General features: G+C 40.7%; 1 protein-coding gene across 1 annotated transcript in view; it reads left to right on the forward strand.

Annotated features, from left to right (window-relative positions):
• Positions 1-2,307: 2,307 nt before the first annotated feature.
• Positions 2,308-25,069, forward strand: part of PRDM5 (PR/SET domain 5) — a gene marked incomplete at its 5' end in the record, with an annotated part of 58,649 nt that continues 35,887 nt past the window's right edge. Inside the window, 7 exons of the mRNA XM_084204612.1 lie at positions 2,308-2,400; positions 6,650-6,733; positions 13,660-13,782; positions 18,477-18,660; positions 19,384-19,558; positions 20,630-20,751; positions 22,507-22,586. Coding sequence (XP_084060738.1) covers positions 2,308-2,400; positions 6,650-6,733; positions 13,660-13,782; positions 18,477-18,660; positions 19,384-19,558; positions 20,630-20,751; positions 22,507-22,586 — 861 coding nt within the window. The remainder of the gene's footprint in view (positions 2,401-6,649; positions 6,734-13,659; positions 13,783-18,476; positions 18,661-19,383; positions 19,559-20,629; positions 20,752-22,506; positions 22,587-25,069) is intronic.

The raw sequence follows: 25,069 nt of genomic DNA on the forward strand, positions 1-25,069 counted from the left end.
TGAACTTTGACAATGTAAGGCTTCAAATCTGAGGGCTGCTGGATTCCTTTGTGTTTCTCCTTGGCATTCTGTATAGAGCAACACAGAAACAGAGGGTCAGCACGTTCAGTTTCTTTGTGCTGCACTGCAAGTGAGTCACAGCTGTAAGGTTAATGGCTGATTAAATGAAGAAAAAAGGGTATTTTGCTACAAGTGGACAGGCAGTTGTGAATTTATGATCAAAAAATACTGAGGCCTTCATAAAGTGTAAAATTATTTTAGAATATTCATGACCTTTGAAAAAGGTCAGAGACAGGGAGAATTATGCCAGCATTTTAATCTGATATATATTAAGAAAGACTGGCATCCAATCAAGGAAGTGTTCTGGTCTCCAAAAATACTATGTATGTTCAATTATGCATGGGGAAGCTTCAGAGGTAGATGTTAATTAAAAGAATAGTTAAATTTTGCTCTTAGTCGTAAAACTGAAGCAATTGCCCCGAACAACTTATTTCTTCTCAGTTCAATTTATTTGTTTTTGAGATGGTAGAATTCTTACTTATACAGATTCAGGTGCTCCATTTTTATTACTAAATTAGTAGCCAGTGTCCAGGCTATCAGTGAAGGTGTGAAATCTGTGGGTCTGCTGCATTTTCATTCCTAAAATTATTCTTTCAACCATGTTGTTGGAGCCTTTCCTCCCTTTTTCTTGTCAAATTAAGGGCCTCATGAAATTTACCAGAGCATTTGCTCATATAATGAATCTCATACAGTATTATATAAATTCCTCTATATATACATGTGTGTTGGTGGAAATATACACCACCTTTGTAAAGATTTTTTTTCTTATAAGGCTTTATGACAGCAAAACTACGACACTGCAGATGCTGAGCACAAAAAGCCATTGTGTGCAAATAGATAAGGGAACAAAAATAGTCAAATAATCATGTTCAGCTAGACCTGATTTTTTAAATTTAATTTTTACCTTAATGTCCACCTATGGGTGGGCAGGAATCCAACAGGTCCAAAGCACTTTCATGATGATTTGTTCCCTGGCATGCGGTAACTAAAATTCAGGACATTTGTTTCATTCCTTCCAAACGACACCAACACAGAACTTTTCTAACACTTTGCTGGAAATCTACGAGCTTTTAATATTTAACTTCTACTGTTTATACATCTGTTAACGTAAAAAGAGGTAGAGAGAAAAGAGGTTGTTACGCTCCAGTGGTTTAATTATTATCATTAGCAGGACAATTTTAAAATATGTCTATAAATAGTTTTGTTCCCCTTTTCTTCCTTTTCTTTCTGCTTGCCTTACATGCCTTCATACTTATTTTTAATTCCTTAATCAGATATGATTACATATCCCTTTTCTAGCTACAAATCCCTTTTCTAGCTACACCACCACTTCAGTTTAGAGAGCAACAATGAGTATGGTGTGACTGAAAATCCCAAAAAACCCCCAAGAAAGCTATTCAGCTTTCTGGAAGGTCAATGTATTGTACATTGTGCATTTATATGCACATATATGCGTATTGTGTGTATATATAATATGGATTTATAATGTATATTGTAGTTTTGTGAAAGAGTACTGGTGTGATGCTAACAACCCGTGAGAGTCCAACTTTTCCTCCCCGTTCGACTACACTGCGTGTAGTTTTAGTCAGAAAACCATGCCTTTGCTGGGTATATCGTAAGAATACACAGAATGTTTGTTTATTTTTTAGACAAAAAGGGTCATGTTTGCGTGTTCGCAACGATGCCCAATTTCTGCCTTTAGATCCGCGCTCCCTCACAACCAACCCCCGAAAGCGAAGCATTACTTGGTTTCGGAGCGAAGCTGCCCTCAGGCGCCGGTGGAACACGAACAAAAAGAGGCGGCACACACCCGGGCCGGGCACACACCCGGGCCGGGCACACACCCGGGCCGGGCACACACCCGGGCCGGGCACACACCCGGGCCGGGCACACACCCGGGCCGGGCACACACCCGGGCCGGGCACACACCCGGGCCGGGCACACACCCGGGCCGGGCACACACCCGGGCCGGGCACAGACCGGCCGCACCCCCTCACGGCCCCGCCGTCCCCTCACGGCGCCGCCGCTGCCCCGCCGGGCGCGCGCGCCCCCTGCGGCCGCCCCGCCCCGCCCCGCCGCGCGCGCTGGCCCCTCCCCTCAGGAGCCGGGGGAGCCCCCGCATCCAGCCCCTCTTCCTGCCCCCTCCCCCGGACTGCCGCTCGCCGCTCCCGGTGGGATGGAAGTCCCCCCGTAAGCCTCTTCCTTCTCCCCGGTAGCAGGCGGCGGGTCCCCGAGTTCGGTGCAAAAATGCTGGGCATGTACGTGCCGGATAGGTTCGCCCTGAAGTCGTCCCGGGTGCAGGACGGGATGGGGCTCTACACGGCCCGCAGAGTGAAGAAGGTGGGTGATGGCGGGGGAACGGCCTGGCCCGGCCCGGCGGGGAGCGGCTGCCACGTATCACCGGGGAGTTGGGCGGCTCTCCCGCCCCTCTGCCCCGCTCCAAGTTCGCCTGAGCCGCGCTGTGCCCGCCCGGGCTCCCTCAGCTCACGGGAGGCGCCGCCCGCCCGCTCCCCCCTCACGGTGCAAGGAGCCTCCCGGGGCGCTGCCGCCTCGGGCGGGAAGGGGCGCGGGGGCCGGCGGAGGGTTTGCTCTGAGGAATTTTATTTTCCCCATTTGGTGATTTATTTATTTATTTATTTAAATTTTTTTTTTTTTTTTAACTTGGTTTGTGCGTCTGGCACAGTTTTGAGGGCAGAGCTCCCCCGAGCGGGACCGCCTCCGTGAGGGTCCGCGCTCTGAGGGCGGGGGGGCCGGCCAGAGTTCTCCGGCTCCCGTCGCCTCCCTCACGGCTCTCCGGGCTCGCTCGGCGGGACCGTGGTTTAATTCCTTTTTTCGGCGTAATAAAGCCGGGCCACTCAACCATGTCATTCAGCTGAGCCGAGTCTCGTACTCCAACCAGGTGATGCCTCCTCACACTTCATAATTGAAAGTATCTTGATCATGTGAAATTCCAGCTGAGATTGTCCAGGTGGCTTGTTAGGACACATAAAGGCATACCAAAACTATGAACCCGTCATTAGAATACACTCTTCTGTGTTTTGTGCGTTTCACCTTCCATCTTTGTCCTCGTTTTGGCTCTGATTTTTTTCCTAATTTTTCGCTGGTTTCACCAACAGGACTTAGACACGATGGGGTGGAGGTCTTACATTTTTAAGGTGTCCCTGAGTGTTAAGGGGACCGGGAGGGAACAATTTTATTTCGTTTGGTTTAATTCTTTAAAACTTTTCTACTGAGGTTCTGAAGTTTAATTTGAAAACTTTGTGGGTTCACACAGCAAGGAAGGTTGCGCACTATTACCATTTTTTAATCTCTGGACTCTGAAATAGAATGAAATAGAGTGAAACTCATGGGAATCGGCATCCCAAATTCAGAGCTGGGGGTCTGAGCTTCCGTCCTTTACACTGTTGGCAACTGAACCATTAGAGCTGCTTGCTGGGACAAATATAGCATTTTCCTGCCTGGATTATTCCACTTTACTTAGGAACTTCATAGAGGCAAAATGTGTGAGGTCAGAGCTGTGCAAACACCTAGAAAAAGTGTTGTAAGTGCGGTGTGTACTTCGTGTGGACTGCAGAAGGCAAAGGCAGAGGCAGCTGCAGTAGGATCTGTTTGTATTAGGAATGTCTGGTGACAGTGTTTGTCCCAGACCTGTCCTTTGGCACTGAGTCCTCTGTGCTGGTAGCACGGAGAGCTCTGGTGTGCAAAGCCCTGCTCTGAAGAGCAGGCAGAGGAACCAACTCTGGAGTTGCTCTGTGGTTTATTAAAACATACTCCTAAAATTTGTTGGGGACCTAAGTCCTGTGTTCTCTGTTGGGAGAAGGGTGGGTGTGTAAATAACACAGGTGGGTACACTGGACACCAGTACATGGAGCCAGACTCCATGTTACTCTTTTCCATGGAAAAAAAATTCACACCTGAATTGCTCTTAACTTGTTCCACTGTCTCGTAACGAGGCAGAAGTACCACACTTCGTGGCTGTGATTAACAGTAGCTTATAGCTGTTAAATTAATTCTGTGGAGTTTTGGGATTGGGAGGTGGTGTTGAATGTGACACTTTATTGTGAAGTAAGGCCTAAGTTGCTAAGTGTTAAATACTGCACTGTTTTCTGTCTGTTGCTGTCACACAATTGCAGTTGTCTGAACTGAAAGTAAAAAAAAAAAAAAAAAGGGATGATCTTATAATCAGAAATTGCAGTACCAGCTCTCCAAGTGTTGTGGAGGCCTCTGAAAATTCTGCTATTAGTAAAGTTTTGGTAATAATACATTCTGAACTGCTGCTGCCTACCATCTGCTTTGCACCTTCAGGCATGGGGGGCTTTCAAGATTTTGTTTGTAATCATAAAAGGTACAAACTTATTGTTTTGTTGCCTTAACAAAGCTGTGATTCCCGTGTACCTTCTGTTTTCCATGAGCTGGCCTCAGGCTGCAGAGCACCCACATCATGAGGCTCTCGGTGTAATCATCTTAGAGCCATTGCATTTCTCAGTGTTTTGCTGCAACTGGAAGATTAGTCACTGCTGCCTTTTTGAAAGCAACTGTTGAAAATAGCTTTTTCAGTACTGGAAAAATGTGCTTTTCTGTACTGAATCGTTTCTCTGCCTTCACACTGTGTTGTATGCTTCGCTTTTATTGAGCAGAGGGGAAGTTGAAGTCTTGAGTGTGTTTTTGATTAATGTATGTTGGCGTATAACAACATGTTTATTAACCAGAAATCATGTTATGTATATGTGTATATATATATATGAAGAAAATGGTCTGAAACGCTAAACAAATAATTGCACTTATCCCTATGGACCGAGACATCAGGTTTTGGTTACACCCCAAATTTGAGAAGCCATAAAAAGTGCTTAGAAATCTGCGTCACCTGCAGCTTATGTTATGTTTACTCTGTGTTCAGAGGTGGACATGTTGCTTTTGCCATTGCTCTGAACTTCCAGAAGGCCTTGAATACTTTAATATTGCAGTAGAGATTTCCTGGTTTGGAGTACTGAGGTGGGAATGGTGTGTGGTGGTTGCTGTTCTGAGCTGTTCCTTCAGCGATGGGTGAAATTAACACTGTGGGTGCTGTGCACATACAGCTGTATTTGCCTATTTCCACCTTCCTTGCCCATGAGGTAAAGAGAAGGAGGATGTTTCAGCCTAAGTATTGAATCCCAGGATTTGAAAAACTGGCAGGGGAGGAACTCTGAAATTATTTATCAGCAGAATGATGAAGGGTGGTATGGAAATCGATGAGACATAAGGCTATGAAGCCCCAGAGTGCAGTTTTCACTGTCACTGGCCCTGTCTGGCTCCTTTGTTGCTCCCGGCTCCACTTGCTGACTTCTGCTGTTCTTTTTTTTTTACTTTCTGCTTTGCTGTTCCTTGTATTGAAATGTTCTTTGTGCACATTAAAAATTTTGTCCCTCAGTTCTCTTGCCTCATTCTGCAATGTCAGTTTCCTTTTCCTTCGTTTATTAACACTTCAGGTTTAATTTTAAATACAAGTTGTTTGTTTTTCTAAAAAAAATGATTTCCTGTTTCCAAGAGGAACAGACCTGGATGTTTCCCGTTCCACTTTTTTCTCTTTACCTGGAGGCAGTCTGTAAAAACTAAGTAAGAATGGAAGCATGTAGCAGGCTATTGCTGGGAATGTGGAATGTGTCTGGAGGAAGGGATAAGTGGACAAGATCAATACTTGTTCTTTAAACCAGAATACTGTTGTTTTTAAAAGAAACACCAAAGTTGCTTTTTAATATACACTTAAAATCTGTAATGCTTGAAAGGATAAGTGCTTTTGGATCTGAATGCTGCCTGAAGGACCACAGCATCCTACATTGCAGGCTTTAGGGCCTGTCCCTGCAAACAGGGACAAGCCAGTGTGTGTGTGGGGGGAAGTTGGGCCTGTGGAAGAAGAAAGTCCTATTTAATTATTTTGCCCTGCTGCTCCTGTAACGTCTGTGCAGGAGAAAACCCCTGATGCCAAATACTTTTGGAAGAACATATCAATGGATGCTTTCACAGCGGGTGTTATGACTAGCAGGTGGTAGAACATTTTAATTTTGTTTATGAAGGCTCAAATTAATTCTCAAGCACGTGCGTACTCCCTCACAATTTTAAACAAATCTCTCTGTATGATCAAGCCCTCAGTTATTCAGTCTTTTGATTTGTGGCACTTCAAAAAATAGTGTTGCAAATAATCTCACAAATAAATCTAATGTAAACTTGGCACTTGCAAAGTTCTTTGTTTTAGTTGGATGCCTGTTGCAAGGTGCTTCCTGAAAATTTTGTAAAAAATGTAAGAAATCTGACTTGTAAATTTCAGCCTTATTTAAAATAAAGAAAAATCCTGCTTCCCAAAGGAGAAATAGGCATGCAGAAGGTAGATATGGTTTGATGAGGTTCTTCAAAGTATGAGAAGAATGGGAGCGAGCTTTAAGTTGAACTCTCAAAGGATGTGCACCTTCTTGGCAACAAAGTAGGACAGTAAAGGAACACTCTCCTTTCCTGTTTGAGGCTAAAAATGACTCCTCTGCTGGACTTTGGTGATTGTCTTGCCTTTTTCTTTTTTTCCCCCACTGATTCTTTTTCTTTTATAATTTTTCCTTAGGGTGAAAAGTTTGGCCCCTTTGCAGGGGAGAAGCGAATGCCACAGGAATTGGATGAGAACACAGACTGCAGGCTCATGTGGGAAGTGAGTAAAGTGACTTCATTGCACCTTGCACCAAGTGTTCTCAGAATTAAGTTTTACTGTAACAAATCCTTTCTATTTTGTGTCATAGTGTAAAGATCCTGTAGTGAGGTTTAGTACTTTGAAATTACCCTGCCTGGGTGGAGGACTGACTTCTTTAAAGCTAAAGAAAGAGCAAATGATGGTTTCTAATCAACAAAGTGTGAAAAAACATCAAGTCAAGCCAAATACAAGTATAATAACACTGTGAAAAATCATTAAAACGTGAAAATAATTAGAAAAAATAATTTGAATTGGGATGCACATTGTAAGTTACAGAGATACTGATTTATGCTGATCAACAGGTACCAGCTTATGGCTTCCTTCTGCTATAATATGAAACATTTCCTGGTGTGACACTTGTGTTGGGATTTGGCAAACTGCGGGAGCAAAGTTTTAAAATTTTACCAGTTTTTAATGCAATGAGTAGGTGTGAGGTCTTTAGTAAAATAGAAGCCTGTGGGTGCTGTGAAGGTGCTGTGAAGGTGCTGTGGGTGCTGTGAAGGTGCTGTGAGTGCTGTGAAGCTAGAAGGTGCTGTGGGCAGGCAGTTTACTGTGGAACAGCAGTTTATGCACTAGTTCTTGTAGTTAGGTACATAAACCATCCTACCTCCTGTTGTACCTGTGTGTGCCTAAAGTAAAATCTGAGTTCACCACTTGAGGAGATGGCACTGACTGAAAAATACTGGCAATAACAACATTTCCAACTTGTTAAAAGTGCTTTGTTTCTGGTGCCCCTGTTATGTCTTTGTAATCTTTATTTACTGTAGTTCTTTGACCAGAATGTCTTTTTTCTTTTTTTTTCTTTTTTTTTTCCCTTTTTTTTCTTTTTTTCTTTTTTTTCTTTTTTTTTCTTCCTCAGCCAAGCAATTTCTATTGAATGCACATTTAATCCTCTTTTACACTGAGGAGAGGATTAATTTCTTTCTTTACCTTTCTTTGGTTAGAGGTGGAAGGACTGTAACTGCATGGTATGGAAAAAAACTTATGTTTGACATCTGGCTTAAAGCACTATCAGTGCATTTACCACAAAATACATGTTTATTTGAAAAATCTCTGGCATTAACATCACTGAGCAGCTTATGAAGAGAGCAGAGTATTGATGTAGCCTTAGCAGAGCTACAGATAGATTCCATACACTAGAAAGATGACTGAGAGAATGTTAAAAGTCCATCTCTTTTAACCCAAACTCAGTATAAATATTATGAGTGGTGAAATACTTCTAGGTGAGTGCTAACTCCAGCCTGTGAGGCTCTGTTTTCTCTCTTTCTTTTGTCTGTTTCAATCTAGGGGTACGCCCCAAATGCCCTTTCCCAGAGAGAAGAGGTGTGGGCAATTTCTTCCCCTTTCCCTTTTGGGTTATGTACTCAGAGGAACCAGTTTCATCCTCTTTGTTCCCAGCTGAAACCAGAGCAATGCAGTGTGCTTTTATTACAGGTGTTTGCTGAGTACAGTACATGGTAATGTGGTCTGGCTCACTTGGCCCTTCCTGATGTTTCTGCAGGTTGTTTTAAAGCAGTAAAACGCTTCTGCTAGAACAAAGTTTTCAGAAAAGACAGTGGGTGGATTACTGCAATGAGAAGGCCTTTAGGTTTGTTGGAAAGCTTTATGATTTTCCAGATTGCTCATTGCTCATACTTTAAATAGATTTATCTGTTTCTGCACGACAGGAGAGAAAAGGCAAAGACATTTATTTATTGGTGACACTAATGTGACCCCGTTGACAGCAAATCAGAAAATGAGGTTTTTATGAGCTGTTTTAAAATCATTTCATAATATCTTACTGTAACCTAGTTTTGAGAGCCTTGAAAAGATTCCTGCATACCAAATTTTATGACTTCCTGAATGTTTTAACCCAAGTTGTTCATGTTTACTGAAGTTGATCTGAACGTGAGCTTTATAATATAATTTAAATCATGCTGGGAGTAGTCTGAAGTTGAAAATTGAGACCAGGAATGCAGAAAGTAAGATTTGAACAGCCCGAATAGATGGTTATTCCAGAGCCTGTGGGAAGCACGCACAGAAACTGGCCAAGTTTGTGTGTAGTCAGCTGTACCAAAGATATTAAAAATAATTAATTTGAAGGCTATTGGCGGGAGGCACACTAAAGCCTGACTTCACTGTCTGATGACAGTCAAAAAAAAATGTTTTCAGAGAGAACACCTTCAGAAAGAAGTCTCAAGCGGTAGAGGCTTTTTGTAATTCAAGGAAAAAAATGGGCATTAGTGCAACATTTCTCTCCTTGGCATGTGATGCCTGGGATCCAGGCTTCAATTTTATGGAATATTTTGTGAGGAAGTTTGCCACATGCATTCCTAGTTGTGCAGAGTAGTGCTCTGTGATGTGGTCTGTTTTGATCGAGCCATTCCTTTTTCTCCTAGACCAGCATGGTGAGTTGGCATCTCTAAGGCATCACGTTGAGACGGAATTGCACGCGTTGTGTTTTCTTTTGGTCTCAGGGAAAACGTGGCACCCAGAACATTTATTGAGTCCAGTGATTTATGTTCAATAAAATTCTGAAGATGTTAGAGTTTCTATTGAAATTAAATATAGCTGAATGCCATTACTCTGTCTGTAACTTGCATAGTTGTGAAGAAATCAAAGGTTTATACTTGCTCATTCAACAGATTCCTGGGAAGAAGAACATTCCAGTGGGTGGGAAGCATCCTTGATCTTGCTGTTATCTTTGTAAAGAGCTATAGGCTGAAATGTTTTATTTATGAGTGAAAGGAAAAAAAACCCTCAAACAAACCTGTGGAAACCATTTAGTTAAGACTGATAATAAAAAGCCAAGAAAACGTCCAAATGGCTTTGTGCTTTCTCTTTCTTTCTGTTAAGGAAACACCTCTGTGTTATCCCCAGCTCTATAAATGTGCTGGTGAAGGACACAGCTTGTTGCTGGTGATGAATTGAGAGTTTTGTTCTTACACCTTGATTAAATACTTCTTTGTGTGTATTAGTAAACTTGGCATAGAAGCTTTGAACTATATTTTCTGGAGAAGCAAGTGCTTAAAGACAAGCAGGAAATAATCTTCAGGTTAGAAGTTCACAGACGTTTTTGCTCTGGAGGCTCAGATGTGCCTTTGTGAAGGGAAGATATCAGTTCATTTATGTATGTTCAGTTCCTTTTCTTCATTATCCTTAATCAAGGAAGGGAAATTCATTTCACTCCTACTGGATTGTGGCAGGCATATACTTCTGGTGGTGACTTTGGCAAATGTTGAAGCAGGGAGCGCTGAAAAGATTTGGTCCTTCTTCAAATACTCTGACATACCATGAAGAAATGTTGGTCAGGGTTGGATGGAACATAATACGCCATGCAATGCTGAATGATACATATTTCAGGTTGGGTTTCTGTCTGTCTGCCAGGATCATGTTTTCTTCATTGTTATACTAAAACCTAAGAGATCAGAAAACAGTCTTTCAATGGAAGCCAATGTTTGTGTTTATTTATATAAGAAAATGAAATGAAGTTACATTTCTACTGCTTAACTTGCATCGCTTTTGCTGTGACAGTTGTTTTCAGTTAAATAAGCCTGCCTGAAAACTAGTGAAGGCAACAGAAAATCTGCTATTGGCTCAGCCAGCTTCAGATCAGAGCTGTGGTGTTTAGGATTGAGGTATAAGAAATCAAACACATTAAGCTTGGTGTGTTTTGGTGGCTTTCTTAATTTTTTGGTTTTTTTCTTCTTTCTTTGATATCGTGCCTATAAAATGTGCTTCTGGCATAGGAAGGCTCTTACACACATGACATTAAGTCAAATGATGTCCATTGATTCATGATGAAACAAATTGTAATTTGATGAATTCTGTGTTTGCTGTCAAGGTGAATATAATACTATGAATCTAACTCTGAACAATATAGTCTTTAATTTTTCTGTGTGTAGACTACCTTCCCAGTGATTGTTCCTCAAATACTGTTTACATAGAAAAGTGTTTGCTTTTAAATGTTTTTGGCTGCATCTTTCTTTCATTTTCAGAAATGCTTTTGTTTTTCTCATTTCTTAAGTGATCTGGGCTTTTACATAAATCAGAAATTGGCACACTATCTCAGCTGCAAGTCTATGTCCCAGAATTTCAATTTTAGTAAATCATTCTCAAATGGGATAGATAGATGTCTGGAGTAGTTATTAATGTTATAATCAGCTCTGTTAAAGCTTGTTTTAGTCATGTTTTTCCATGTTAAGTGTATGACTTTGTATTAATTTTAGTGACTTTTGGAGCAGGCCAATTACTGATCTTTTGGTTTGGGTGATGTGAAGGATCTACTCCTGAAAGTAGCTGAGAGTGTTAACCTCTCATCTTCAGTTATGGGATGTGTTTAGAATGCTGGAAAGCACATGCTGCTAGACTGAGGTGTTTGTATTGACATCTGAGCTTGCTGTGGAAGATCACACACAGTTTGCTTAGGGAGATTTGGGTATTATTCTAGGGGAAGGGAATTCAACCCTGCTCCTGAAAGCTCCACACTTTGCAGGAGTCTAGAAGTGAGCTTCCTGTACCCTCCTGTCCCTGGCAGGATCAGGTAATGTCATGCACCAGAAGGACCTTCCTTACCATGGAAAACTTGGTGTGCTTTGGCTGAAGGAAAATGTCGCATGCTCTCTCTGTCCCAGACTTCTTACTGAGCGAGCAAATCAGCAGTGCTGCCTCAGGTTTCTTTTGCTGGAGTTATTTTAAATATCTCCACAATGTTAAAGTGTGAGTTTCTACTCTGCAGTGAGCTCTGTGATGGTCTGAACTCTCAGGATGAAGAAGTATTGCATCTAGCTGTTTTATGCTACAGCAATAAAGGTCATATTTTCAGATACTCCAAAAAGAAGCAATGCAGAAACCAGTAGTTTCCTCTACATGATTGTTTGATGAACGTGGATTTTTCGATTTAGAAATGTTTAGGAAATTGTTTCCAGAAAGCAGCTTAGGTGTTATTTAGGCCTGTGTAGGGTTTCATGTGGGGAGCTTATACATTGACCAGGGACACATCTTTTTCCTGAACTCTTGTGTTCCTGAATTCTTTGGGTGATTGTTAATGTGGCATCATTCAAGTTGTCCTGATTGGCTTTGAGGTGGAACCTCACCCTGTGTAGTAACAGTGAATGTCGTGTGTTTCATCTTACCTTGAAGGCATTCGGTTCATTCAGTGACACCTTTTGTGTTGATTCTCAAGAAGATAGTTCTTGGGCACCTCAGTTTGAGGTGGATATGTGTATGCATTTTAGGTGTTGGTTTTAAGTGCTAGGTTTGGGATCCACTGCCATCAGTGCATTTAGGAACCTTCTGTTCATGCAACCAGGAAAGGACTGGTTCATGTCACCAGTCTAGTCCACACAAAGTGCAGTGGTTTTGCACTTCTCCTTGACTTCTCATGCTCACATCAGTATATTCAACGCAGCATTATTTCTTTATGAGGTGAAAAAAGCAGTGGAAAATACAGAATGTTTTTAAGGGATTTATCTTATTCCTTTATCGATAGTTTCCTTATGTGTTAAAGCTCTGCTTCGTGTTTGGCATCTCTGTGGATTGGCAGAGACTCTGGAAGCATAATTGAGATGACTGTATATCACTGAAGCAAATATAAATGATATAATTTAAGGATCAAGCCAATAAGGAAAAACTGATGAAAAGTTAGAGTAATGTATAGTTTTTATAATAGGACCTGGGTTGCTTCTCATTCCAACTCAAGATCTGATGGAAGTCCTTATAGGATCTACATGGTGGGCTCCTGTAACTTGTGCTTTGGTAGCTAAAGCACAAAGCCTCTGTAGAACTGGGTGATTATACAGTATCCCAGAATAGTTTGGGTTGGAAAGCCCCCTGAAGACCATCCAGTTCCAGCCCCCCTGACAGGGGCAGGGATGCCACTCATTAGATCAGGTTGCTCAGGGCCCCATCCCATCTGGCCTTGAACACTCCCAGGGTTGGGACATCCAGAGCCTCTCTGGGAAACCATTAATGCTTAGTGTCAGATAATATTGTTTCCAGATGCATTTCAATGTGTAGGTTTGACACTTTTCACTATGGTTAATCCATGTGTTGGAAAGTAAGAGCTTTTAAAGTTTAAATGTTGGCACCTTTTCATGATGTGTCCTTTTTCCTTCAGAACAGCAGAATGAGTTTTGAAGATCCTTATTTGTTTGCAGAACTACAGTAATTCTTTTTTTGCTTAATCTGAGAACAACATGCTGTCACCAGCTATTATTGTAATGGAATACAGTTTTTGTCTTTTTAATGATACCCTAAGTGTTTAGGTAATTGAAGCAGTCATACTGAAGAAATATGATACTGCATTCTATTAGAAACAAATATAGCAAGAATGTGAGCAATTTATATACAAAGCCACGAAGACAATCTAATTTTGATCTTACATAGCCAAATTCCCTAGCTCTTAGGAAATACCTGCCCTGGATACTTCTTGTTGACAGATGGAAAATAAAATCCATTCATTATATAAATAAATCACATGGAATAATAGTGTGGCTGTATGACCTTTTTGCATGGCTCTCTGTTGTCTGGATCAGTGGAGATTCAAGTTCAGCTATTATTTAAAATGAAACAAACAGGGTTTTTTTGGCAGTGACAGATGTATTTTTGCAGCAGTATGTCTTTGTATTTTGAGGGGGAAGAATGATTTAGTTAATATTAAGTTTTTATTTCTATTATCTTCCTTTTTTCCCTGTGAGCTGGAATTCTGTCAAAATTGTAGAAATCATACGAATGATGTGGATCTGTAATGGTAGCTGAGAGGTCTAGATATCAAGATGGATGTATCTTGTGTGGCCAATGCTTTTTTTAAAGTGTTTTTTTCACTGAGTGGAAAAGGCTGGATGTATTTGGTTTTCTAATTTTAATTTTGCTTGGGGTTTTTTTTTTTTTTTTTTTGAATGCTCCAGGTTCGTGGGAGCAAAGGCGAGGTCCTTTATATCCTGGACGCCAGCAACCCACGCCATTCGAACTGGCTGCGCTTTGTCCATGAGGCTCCATCCCAGGAACAGAAGAACCTGGCAGCCATCCAGGTAGATTTGGTGGATTCCTACCATTTGCTTCCTGTTACTGATTTACTAATTTGATTTCCTCTTTGGCCTTCATGTCTTGTAATAAAATTGCAAGATCTGAGGAAATTAGTGAACTGCTTTTCTTTTTCTGCCTTTGTTTTTAGAGGAGAACTCTTCTGCTTAGAGGTAATACCACAAATAAGAGTGGTAGGATGAAAGACCAGAGAAGTCCTTGGAATCTGATGCTATTTGAAAGGTTTAAGGATTATAATTATTTAGAGACCTGTGTGTGTTTCATGCCAAACTTGGGTACGGGCTTAGTTGTGCGTAAAGCAGAATCATGCATTTTACATTATTGTTCAATAAAATTAGTAATATAATATAATCTAGATATCATATTTTATAGTTAGTTATGAAAGTGTGACAGGCTTGAAAGGAGGCATGGTACTGAAAATATTTAAGTAGAAAACAAAAAATTGAACAATCTTAATGGTCTGATAGGATGATCGTAGCCTGAGGATAAATTAATAAAAAAAAGTTAATTTTCTTGTCTTTGCTGTTGATCTGAATTTATCCAGTTTGTTTTTTCATTTTTCTGGTTGTCATTTGCAGCACTCTCTGGTAATGAGTTCCCCTGCTATAATTATTTCAAAATATGCTTTTTTTTCTTCTAGACACTCCTTAATTTCACCTGATTTCCTAGTACTGGTATAACAGTGAATAGTTACTTCATTTTTCTGTGCCATCTTTGATTTTATAGAATTTTGCTATATCCTTTCACTCTTATTTGACAGCTCTTCTCAAGCTGGAGAGTCTTACTCTGTTTAATTGGTCATTTTTGGATGTGTTTGGTGACTTTACAGGTTACAACAGAGACAGGGATATCTTTCCCGTTCCAGCTGTTGTTCTTTTGGAGATTATTAAAGAAATTAGCTATCTGCTTTTTTTTTTTTAAACAGCTCAGTTTCACAGTAAATTAATTTCCACTCCCACATAAAGAAGAATTACATGACTCTGTGCATTTTTTTAATCAAAATGTATACTTTACAAAATGCTGTTTCAGGCCAACTTAAGGTATTTGCTGATGTAATCCAGACTGGAAAACAGGCAGGAAAAGGAGAATTATTTCTGAGCATTTCTTAAAATGACTGTTCTGCTTTTTCATCATGAGATGACTTTCTTGCCCCAGGATTAGACTGTGTGTCCCTGACAAAAGAATTATAGTTTATTCTGAGGCCAGACAAAAAAATGTTGTTTTTTCTATGCCAAGAAATCAGATGTTGGCTTCTGATGAAATTTGTTGTCCTCCTTATGGTAGCAGACATGAGGGGCTCTCATACAGGAGGTGTGATTAGCACCTCATCAGTGCACAGTCATTGTTAGCAAAGGCAAAGTAAGGCTCACAAGAGAGCAGTGGGAACAATTCATGTTCATGATTATCTTTCCAGTAAATGACCTGAACTTCTGAATAGAAGTTTTAATGGAATATCCAGTGCATGCCAGTAGGTTTCTTTATAAGGAAAATGACAGAAACAAATAAAAATTTGCTAAATTATCTCACAAGGTTTTTTAGGACTTTAAAGCCTATCCTAATACACAGTATTCAGATGGAAAAATATTCTAGCCTTCATTGGGAGCTATTACTGAAAACTGGAGTATGGAAAAATGCCAGAATTGCTGTAGTAGTTTAGCCTTGTGTTCTGTTCAGTGTCACATTTGTGTCTCGGAGGTTTTCTGCCTTGCCATGCAAAGTAACACCATAGGAGTTGATCAGGAGAAAGAGCTGAGGCTTCTGGATCTTGTGTATGTGTGTGGTTCAGGTGCTGTATTTTAGATGAGCTATAATCTGAGTTCTGGGCTGTGTGTGGGGGTGTGTGAAATCATCTCCACGCATTTCCTGCATTTGCAGTTTCTGCCCTCAGACACTGCCTGTGTTGGTTTTACCTCTGCCAAACTTGACATCCTGGAGCTGCAGGGAAGGACTGGGAAAGGCAGTGTGCTTGTTTAGAGGAGTAGCCAGGGAGAACTGGCAGAACAGGTAGGCTGAAGAGCTGGTTTGCTGCCAGGGAATCAGATACAGAGGGAAATCAGGTAACACTCTGAGGGCACAGAGGCAAAGTAGGTAAGGATTAGGAAGGTTGGGTTGGAGCCGGCTGTTCAGGCTCTGAAGGGTGGAAAAGCCCTACATTCCCTCAGGTAACACAAGACTGTGCTGCTTCCTCCTCCTGTGTTCTAAACTTTCAGGAGTGATGACATAAGTGTTTGATGCTTTTGGATGAAAGTGTGATGGGCTGTCAGTGATCCTGTGTTCCCTCTTGCAAAGCAGATATGAAGCTGTGTAACTATATGGAAAAGCCAGGAGTCTGCATCAAGCAGGTACCTGTAGTGGAGCAAAAGGAGATAGCAAGGGCTGTTGGGACTGGAAAACTGTTTGCTGAGCAGGTCTGTGTGGCTTATAGTGTAAAAGATGACAGTGAAGGCAGAGGTGAGAAAAACATAATTGAGTAATAAACCAGGAATAGCAAGAAGGGGGGTTGTGGTGCCACCATGATGAGCAAGCGCTTGGAGTTTTCTCCCAAGGACCATTGTGGTCTGCTGCAGATGAGTGTTAGGAAAACAGCCAGCATGTTCTAAGCACATGGGCAGATGGAATGGCTGCAGATGTGTTCTTAGAAACGGGGGGGGTCTAAAATAATTTAAAAGACTGTTTACTGTGTCTGCATGCGTGTTGCTTAATGTGATTCATACAGGTGCTGCTGACGGGGGGGGGGGGGGGGGGGGGTGGGAGAGAGTTGTAAATTCTTTTGTGGTTTCTGGAGAGCTTCCATTGCTTTCACTCAAAATACTGCCTTCAGGAGCTACAACAGCTAGTGGGTATATCTTGATTAATTAGTGCTCTGAGTACCTGGCTGTTAGCATTTGTTTGGATGGAAAAGCCAAACAAATTAACCTTGGAGAAGAAATAAGTTTAGATTGGGCTGGCACCAAAGCTAATTTCTTTTTAATGCAAATGTAGCCCAGAGCACTCAAACATTGACAGCTCCTAGTACTTGGGGCTTTATTTTTACCTGGGATACATGACTTTCTCTTCTTTTCTTTTATTTCCAAATTTTCAAAATCATTAATTTTTTAAATTCTTTCCATTATTATTTTTGGTAATCCAATAATAGAGCTGTGCTTCCCTTCATGAGATTGTCCTCCTTTTAGAGTAAGGCTGTCCTAAACAGTGATGTATTCGAGATTTACCCCAATGGTTTTATCCTGTCTGTGTGGAGACTGAGTGTAGAAAGACCTTCTACTTTTCCTCATGTCAAGAGGATTTGTTTTGACTTTAGACTGTACTAAATTAAAGGTTTCTGCAACTTGACAGAGTACTATGAAACCCAGCAACTTGTGGATGTGTACGGAGGTTAGGTTGGTGTGCTGATAGATATCTGGACTGCAGAATAGATCTCCAGAAAAAAGAAATCATAATTTTTTGTTTTCCAATGCTGCTGTTGAGATAAGGACAGAAGAGTGGTGCATCCTTGAAAGTAGCAGCTCTATCCAGTCTACTGAATTAAGTAGGTTTCACTCCTGTGTGACAGTATCTTGAGTAAAATATAACAGACCTTCTGCAGCTCAGGGAATGCTGCATCCTTGTTGACAGTTTAAATTAATTTTAGTGTATTACAAAAATTAAAAATCATTATCTTGTCCTTGCTCAAGGAAGCTTGTTACAAAATGTATGGCTAGATTCAGGACAAAGAAGCCTCAGTTAACTTTTCCGGGTGTTACTCAGATAAGATTTAAGATTTATGATAGAACTGGGAGTCTTCATTGCATAGAAATGAGTCTCCTTCAGTGCTTTGGCCAGTACCTAAAGCAGTTGGTTCACATATAGAAAGAAGAAAAGGTATCTCTATCTCACGGAGTATCAGTTTAGGGGACAGATGTACAGATTCCTCCCCACACCCCATAGCGCTAGCCTTGCTAACTTTAATTAAGTACTGTCAGAGCCCAAAGTTGTTAGCTTATGTAGCTATTTGGAAGCTTGTCTAGGTGTTATCAAGAAGCTTTTGGAGCTTATCGTTACAGAGTTTGTGCTGTCGTGCAGAATGGGGCTGGATCCTTTGGCCTTTTGTGGACCCACACTGATTTAAACCAGCACAGGGTTTAAAGTGCATTTTCCAGATGTGCCTGCTAGTTTGATAGTGAAGATAACTGACCAGGGGTGAAATCCTGTTGGAGAAGACTGGGAATCTTGAGGAGAGGGAGAAAGAGTAACACTATGTAAACATGCTGCTGAAAGCTGTGATAGAATTCCTGCAGTCAGCTGGGGAGAGAGATAAAGCTGTGCTGGTTATCTAAATTTTGCTGTTTTTCTAATCCTCAAATATTTCGTTTTCAAACCCTGAAGTTCCTGTCAAGTGGAGTGTGGCAGGAAAAGACTTTAATGCCATCTCCATCTTGGTCTAAGCTGCAGGGAATAGTGGAAAAGCCTCACAGGTGAGGCAGGGGAATATTCCCAAGTTAGCAGAATACAAATGCACCCTATCCATGCAGCCACAGTGGGAAAGAAGTCTTTAGCAAGGCTGTTGTAGCATTGTGCTTCCTGAGGAGTAGAGCCAACCCTTCCATGGTTGAGGGATAGTATTAGTTTAGGTTCTCATACTTGTCCAGATTTTTGTTTTTCTGACATAATTGTTTATTGCCTCTACTTCTGTTTGCAACAGGAGGGGGAAAATATTTTCTATTTGGCTGTGGAAGATATTGAAACAGACACAGAACTTCTGATTGGGTACTTGGACAGTGACATGGAAGAAGAGGAGGAGGAGGAGGAAGTAGTAACTGTTATCCAGGAAGATGAAGACAGTGGCAGCAATAAAGAAGTTCAACCAGCTGGTGAAAAAATTGCAGGTGAGCAATACGTAAAATATAGGTAACTTCAGAGCTTGAAAGTGGTAATGAAGAAAGAGAGCACTAACTGTACAGGACTGGGGAACTGGAAGGTCCCTGGGGTTGAATCTGAGTTCTTGCATTATTTTTATCTCTTTTTTTTGGGGTTGGAGTTGAAATTCTTTGCCTTATAAGGAGCAGCAAGTCTTGTGAATTACTGAGTGAATGAGTGAGCCTGGATTTCTTAAATAGTAACCCTTACTTTTTGAACTGAAGACCGAGTTTGTTTCACCTGACACACAAGTTTAGGAATGTTGAACTTTTGCTCTAAGAGGGGTAATTTCTTTCCTATTTAGAGGGGAGAGAAATAAACCTTCCCATAGAGCTATTCAGCCAATCCTAAGGTGTGTAGGAAAAGGAAGGTGAGCTGAACTGTCTGGGGAATTCCCAGCATCTTTATCAAAGATGATGATGAATTAATAAATGACTACTTGCATTGAGGTTCTGATGGAGTTGAATGACTGATTTGGGCCAGCAGTCTGTCACACCCATCTTAACACTTCCCATCCGTTTTCAGTGATGCTGATGGTAATCCTCTTGAGATAGGCTGTCTATAATCCCTTCAGAGACACTGTTTTCTGTGAGTTTCCTGCCACCCTTTTGTTTCTGACAGAGAGTCTCTCTTAATGTAACCAAAAAACCTGGGACCTACTCCTTTACATTGGTTTGCTTCCAATCATGCAGATCCCCTCACCTGTAAACAGGACCATGCGTGCCCAAACTGTGAATCCAGTTTTGCCAGCCAGGAGATCCTAGCTGAGCATCTGCAGACTTTGCACCAAAAACCCAGTGAGGAAAAGGAATTTAAGTGCCGAAATTGTGGAAAGAAATTCCCTGTTAAACAAGCTCTACAAAGACAGTGAGTAGAAACAGGAGTGTTTTTCAGGGATTATTTGAATCAATTTCATTCAATCTTTTGTTTCTCTTGACCTAATCACAAGCTAGGCTTTAATTTTTATGCATCTGTATTTATACCCTCACCCTCTGCTTTAATCTTTATTGTCTTAATTTTTCATATTTCTTGTAGAATTCAATGGGGATTGGAAAAATATTGACAATTGTGTGTTAAAGTCATACACTGGAGACCAGAGCAGAGCAACAGTTTGTTGCAGCATTACTGGTCTCCATCCGTGGAATATTTAGTAGTTTAGGAGGTGTAATTTTCAAGCTGTGGATGCTGATACAGAATTAAAGTAAGATTTAAGGAAAATAAAAGGAAAACAAGTGTTTTATATTTGCTTAATTAAATATTTGCACGATGGAAAAACAAAAATAGAAACATGAAAGATGTGAGATTTAAGAACATGTCTTTGTTGTCCTTGAGAATATCAATATGCAGGTTTGTCACTAAAGTCATGTATCTTAGAATTATCCTTCTGCACAGAAGCATAACTGGTTTTCTTTTGTTGTTTATATATATATTTTAGATATATTACTTTTTATTATACATTTAATTACAGATTGTTAACCTACTTTTCGTAAAGGTATGTATAGTTTGTAGCTACTGCAAGCCTGTGTGAGTTGTAGAATGTTGCCTTTACTTCATTTTTTCTCTTTTTTTGTCTCTTAGTGTCCTTCAGTGCACAGAGAATATCAGCCCAGGAGACTCCTCAAGAAGTTTCCAGTGCTCTGTTTGCAATACTGCCTTCAGCTCGGAATCGAGGTTTTGTGTCCGAGTTACAGGACTGCTGTCATGTCCTTGCTGGCCTCCCTTTGCATGTTAGCTTTCCAAAAGCTTGGTAGTGTTTGGGAATCCTAACAGGGCAAGGACTCAAATGCTTTCATTCCTCTCTGCTGTAAGTAATGCATGAGGTGGCCTTGGAACTCTGCAGTGCAGCATGTGTTCAGCTCTGAGTACTTGCTACAGCTCTGGTTTCTGGAGACTCTGCCTCATGTGGGTTTTTTTTCCTCTCTTTGTTATCCTATGTAGTTATGAGCAGCACAAGGAGGCATGCAGAGGGGATGCCAGGTTCATATGCAAGGCAGATAGCTGTGGGAAGAGGTTCAAGAGCAAGGATGCCCTGAAAAAACACAAAGAAAATGTTCACAGTGGTAAGAAAGAGTTTAATGTTCCTTCAGAAAAAGTCCCTTCTGACATATTCCTAGCCTTAAATTTGCAAATCAGAGTAAACAGTGTCTTTGATTTCTTTTTTAATGGATTCATTTGTATCAAATAGAAAATTAAGAAGTAACTTAATTGCAAGAGTTACTATTCCTCCTCCCCCCCAGGAGAAATTACTGTAGGCCACATGAGTCATTAGTCTCCTGCAGAAAATGTAATAGGAATTTGGCAAAGTTTAAACTAGGCAAAGAGTAGATGAAGCAAAATGTTTCAGGAGTGAGAAAAATCAACCACTGGCACAAACTGTTACAGGAGACGGTGAGTTCTTGATTTTTTGGCATTTTCAGGACACAATAGGATATCTTTTCTTTGCCTAATCAAACGATTAAGCTTGATGAGGGTTGCATAAAGTCCTGAACCTTCTGTTGTGCAGGAAGCCAGACCACACCATCCACTGGTCCTCTTAGGCCCTCATGTTTTCTTATCTGTGTGCTGTGAGTAGTTTTCACTCAAACGTCACTCACTTCTCATGGAAGGGCAAAACACTGCTCTCAGGTCCACAGCACAAATCCCAATTCTGGCACTCTGCACTCTGTCTATGTGTCCCCTCTCTGTGTCAAAGGAGTACCATTATGTGTGGGGGTAACAGAATTCCAGAGTGCACAGAAAACAGTCTTTAGTTGATGGTGACAGCACTGAGATGCTTTTTAAGATTTTCAGTCTCCTTCTGCTGCCAAACTCTTGCAGTGTAGAGAAACCTTTCTGTAATATCCTTACAAAAATGATCTCCTTTTTTTTTGGTATCAGTAATAATTTTTTTCATCTATGAACACTGTTACGTTTAGGCTTAGTTTTTGTCAGTTATGTAGTGGTATATGAATTCCATATTGAAGGACTAAGTGTATTCCAGTGTTATGTGTCTATTTGTGTATATAAATACTTGTCATAAGTTTTATAAGCTTTTACTTTTATAATGTTTCTGCTATTCAGTGTAGTATGGAGGTCTGGTACTGGTGTTTTACCTAAGCTAGGAACTGTCTTGCATGGGCATCTTAAATTGTAAACAAAGAATTAGGTTTATGGTGGCTTTGTGGGGTACAAAAAAGAATCTCTAAAGGTAAGTAATAGATAAACTCCATTAAGTGGTTTGTGACTTTTTAAAGCAGCTGTGAAAAGGGAAGGAAAATGTCTGGTAGCTGACCCACAGCTTGTTTTGTAATTTGCATTTTAGAAAACATTTGAATTCATGATCTGGTGCTAATATGATTGCCTGTTTCATTCAGCTAAAGACCATTAATGTTATTTTATGTAGTAGGATGCTTAATGCTTTCTAAATAAACAAAAATGGGAAATGGTTTTGACTTAATTTTGAGATCTTTTTTATTACTGCTGCACTAACTCCTGTATTGATTTCTGGATGAAATTAACTGTTCATTTGCCCAGTGAGCTGTTCACAGTTGGGAACTGTGCTCTTCATGTGGGATTGGTGGTGTATAATAACATGTATTTGAAAGGTTTTTTTCTTTATTGTTCTGGTTTTCTTAATTTACATTCCACCAGTGACTGGTTTGTTGGACACCCACAGAGAACTCCTGATACGGAGCACTTTGAAGATGGGGATACAAATGTAAAAATCTTATGTCAGTCAAATGACCTGTGAAATGTCACGGGCTCAGTGGAAATATTTAGGTTCTTTCTTAGCACTTCCTCTTTAAGATGTTGGTGGTATTTTGTTTCTGTTTCAGGAAATTCTAGGAAGAAGCTGATGTGTTCAGTGTGCAATAAGAAATGTTCCTCAGCAGCAAATCTCCAGGAGCATCGAAAGGTCAGTGAGATGAAGGCTGACTCACAGCAGGCACTGACTTCCCTGAGATGTGAGGCTGTGCTGCTCACGTCACTTGAAAGCTGCTGTAATGCAAACCTTTGGGTAATCTCTTTCATGCTTACAAAGCCAACCTGGTTTACTGTGGGTATTTACTTTTCTAGTCACACTTGCTCAAGCCAAATACCTCCCTAAAGTTTTCATGTGTCTCTTACTAAATGCTAATATGTTACTCCAGCATTGAGTCACAGTTGCCTGCTGTTCTTCTGCGTTTTTAAAATGTGTTATGTAACCATGGCATACATACAGACCATAAAATAGGTTCATGAGCCTTCAGTTTTTCTACAAAACGCAGTAATTTTCTTACTGCTTTTTGAAATACCACTTAGGGGAGTTACTTCTATTGTAGTTTTGCAGTAGTAAAAAAAATCCTTCCTCAAACCCAAATTTGAATGTCTTTTTTTTAATGCACATAATCTTTTATAACCAGAACCGGAGGGGTTAACGTTTGGAAAAGCATCTATTGGAAATAAGGGTGTTCATGTAGAAATACAGATGGACCATGAATATGAGATTCTGAATCCATTATACCCAGAGGAAGTCCCTGCAAGATTAATTTGATAAATCACTAAAACCCAGGAGAATCTGTTTTTGCAAAAAGCTGCATTGTACTGTTTATCAGATTAACTGTAAGTCTTTAATAATACCCTGGTTATAACCTGAATCCATTGAGGATATAAATGATATCAATTAAAATATGTTTTTGCAAAGGAAATGGTGGGGCCCCTCCTTTTTAATTTGTTTTTCTCCTTGCTTGTGTTAGTATGCCCTGCACTCCTTGTCTAATAGGGCTGTATTTTGTTATGGTGGTGTTCCTTGCCACATCTTATTACAAGTTTTGCATTGGCACAGGTCTTGCACATCAGGCCTTTAAAATGCAAAATGTTCTGCTTAGAATGTCCATTTTATTAAATGTTTGTTCTGTTTCAGCAGTTGTAATTCTGGGCAGACATTGTGACACACAAGTTTCTCAAATATGATTGATGTTATCAGTTGAGCATTTACCTTAAGAATCACCATGAAGATTTTGTGCATAAAACTTTCTTTGCTCTCCTTGATTGGCTTCTCTTTTAAAACATCCAGAAAATGGCTATTCCAGACTTACACACCTATATCAGATAGTGAAGGAGATTGCACATGGTAGTACTCACCCTGTTTGTTTGCTTGAATTAATTTCCTTGTGTAGGAAGTGGGGCAGGATCATCAGCATTTGCAAAACCATTTGTGCAGGCAGTAAGACCAGTATGAAAATAATAGGTAAAACCAGGAGAAAAAGACAGATTTTCCCCCCCACCCATTTCAATGTAAAGAAATAAAAAGGTAAAATATAACAGAAAACAAGCCCAAACAACAGAAAAAAAATCTGATAGAGAAAGGAGGTTAAGAGGGTAGCTGTAGGGGATTGATACATGTTTGCTTTCTGAAGACATGGTCATTCACATCTGTAGCTTTCATGTCAAATTTAAACTCATTTTTAGCTTCATGTGTCTTGTGCACTGCTTGTGCCTTAACTGTCTAACTGTATTCTGATACTGAGTTCTGATGTTTGAGTAAAATGCAAAGTTCAGTCGCTCAATAGTGATAATAGTGAGGAGGAAAGAGAGGGGACTGTTAATCTTACTGATGCAGATTCCTGCTAAATGATTCCTTTCAATATAAGGATCTCATGTTTTTGGATTTGAATTATTCACAGGAAGTCATATTTCAAAGTGAGTAGGTACATGTGAGTAGCACAGGCTGCCAGGCCTCTCTACTGATGCTCCACTCTAATGGAAAGGGGAGAAACATTCAAGCAAATGTCAGGGTTGCTGGTTTTTTTTCCCAGTCAGAGTTGATAGTGCTGCACTTCCAGTGTTTGTAGGTGGGCTGGGAGAGTCTCTCTCTTTGTGGCTGTACAGCTGTGGACTGAGCTTCTGACTCTTAATGTAAGCACATGTGTTCATGGTAAAGCAGCTCATTCTTCTTTTAAGAAAGAAGATTAAGGACACCTTGGAGCACAGGGCAATCAGGCTGATTTGGAATTGCAGGTTTTGTGTGTTACTGGTAAGACTGGTTTGTGCTGGTGCCTTTCTGGATTTCTCAGCAGATTTCTTAGATGGACGTGTACAGTTCCATTCAGCTGTACTGCTGTCTTGGCAAGGGACCAACCAAGGTAGATCCTGTAGGCACACAGTTTGTGGTGGTTGGGAATGGGGCCACAGGTGAGCCCCATCCCTAATGGGCTACAGCTGTGCAGGACAGGTGAAAGCATTGAAGGTAACGAGCCATGGAGTGCCCAGGGGCACTGACCAATCACCCAAGGGAACAGAGGGCACACAGGTGCAGTGCATCAACATGAGGCGTATAAAAGGTTGTACTGAAGATCAATAAAGTGCTGGTGCTTGAAGCCTTCTTCGGTGTCAGTTGTACCTCCACCATCCAGATCC

The sequence above is a fragment of the Fringilla coelebs genome (genome assembly GCF_963513975.1).
Source record: "Fringilla coelebs genome assembly, chromosome: 4".
Lineage (NCBI taxonomy): Eukaryota > Metazoa > Chordata > Aves > Passeriformes > Fringillidae > Fringilla > Fringilla coelebs.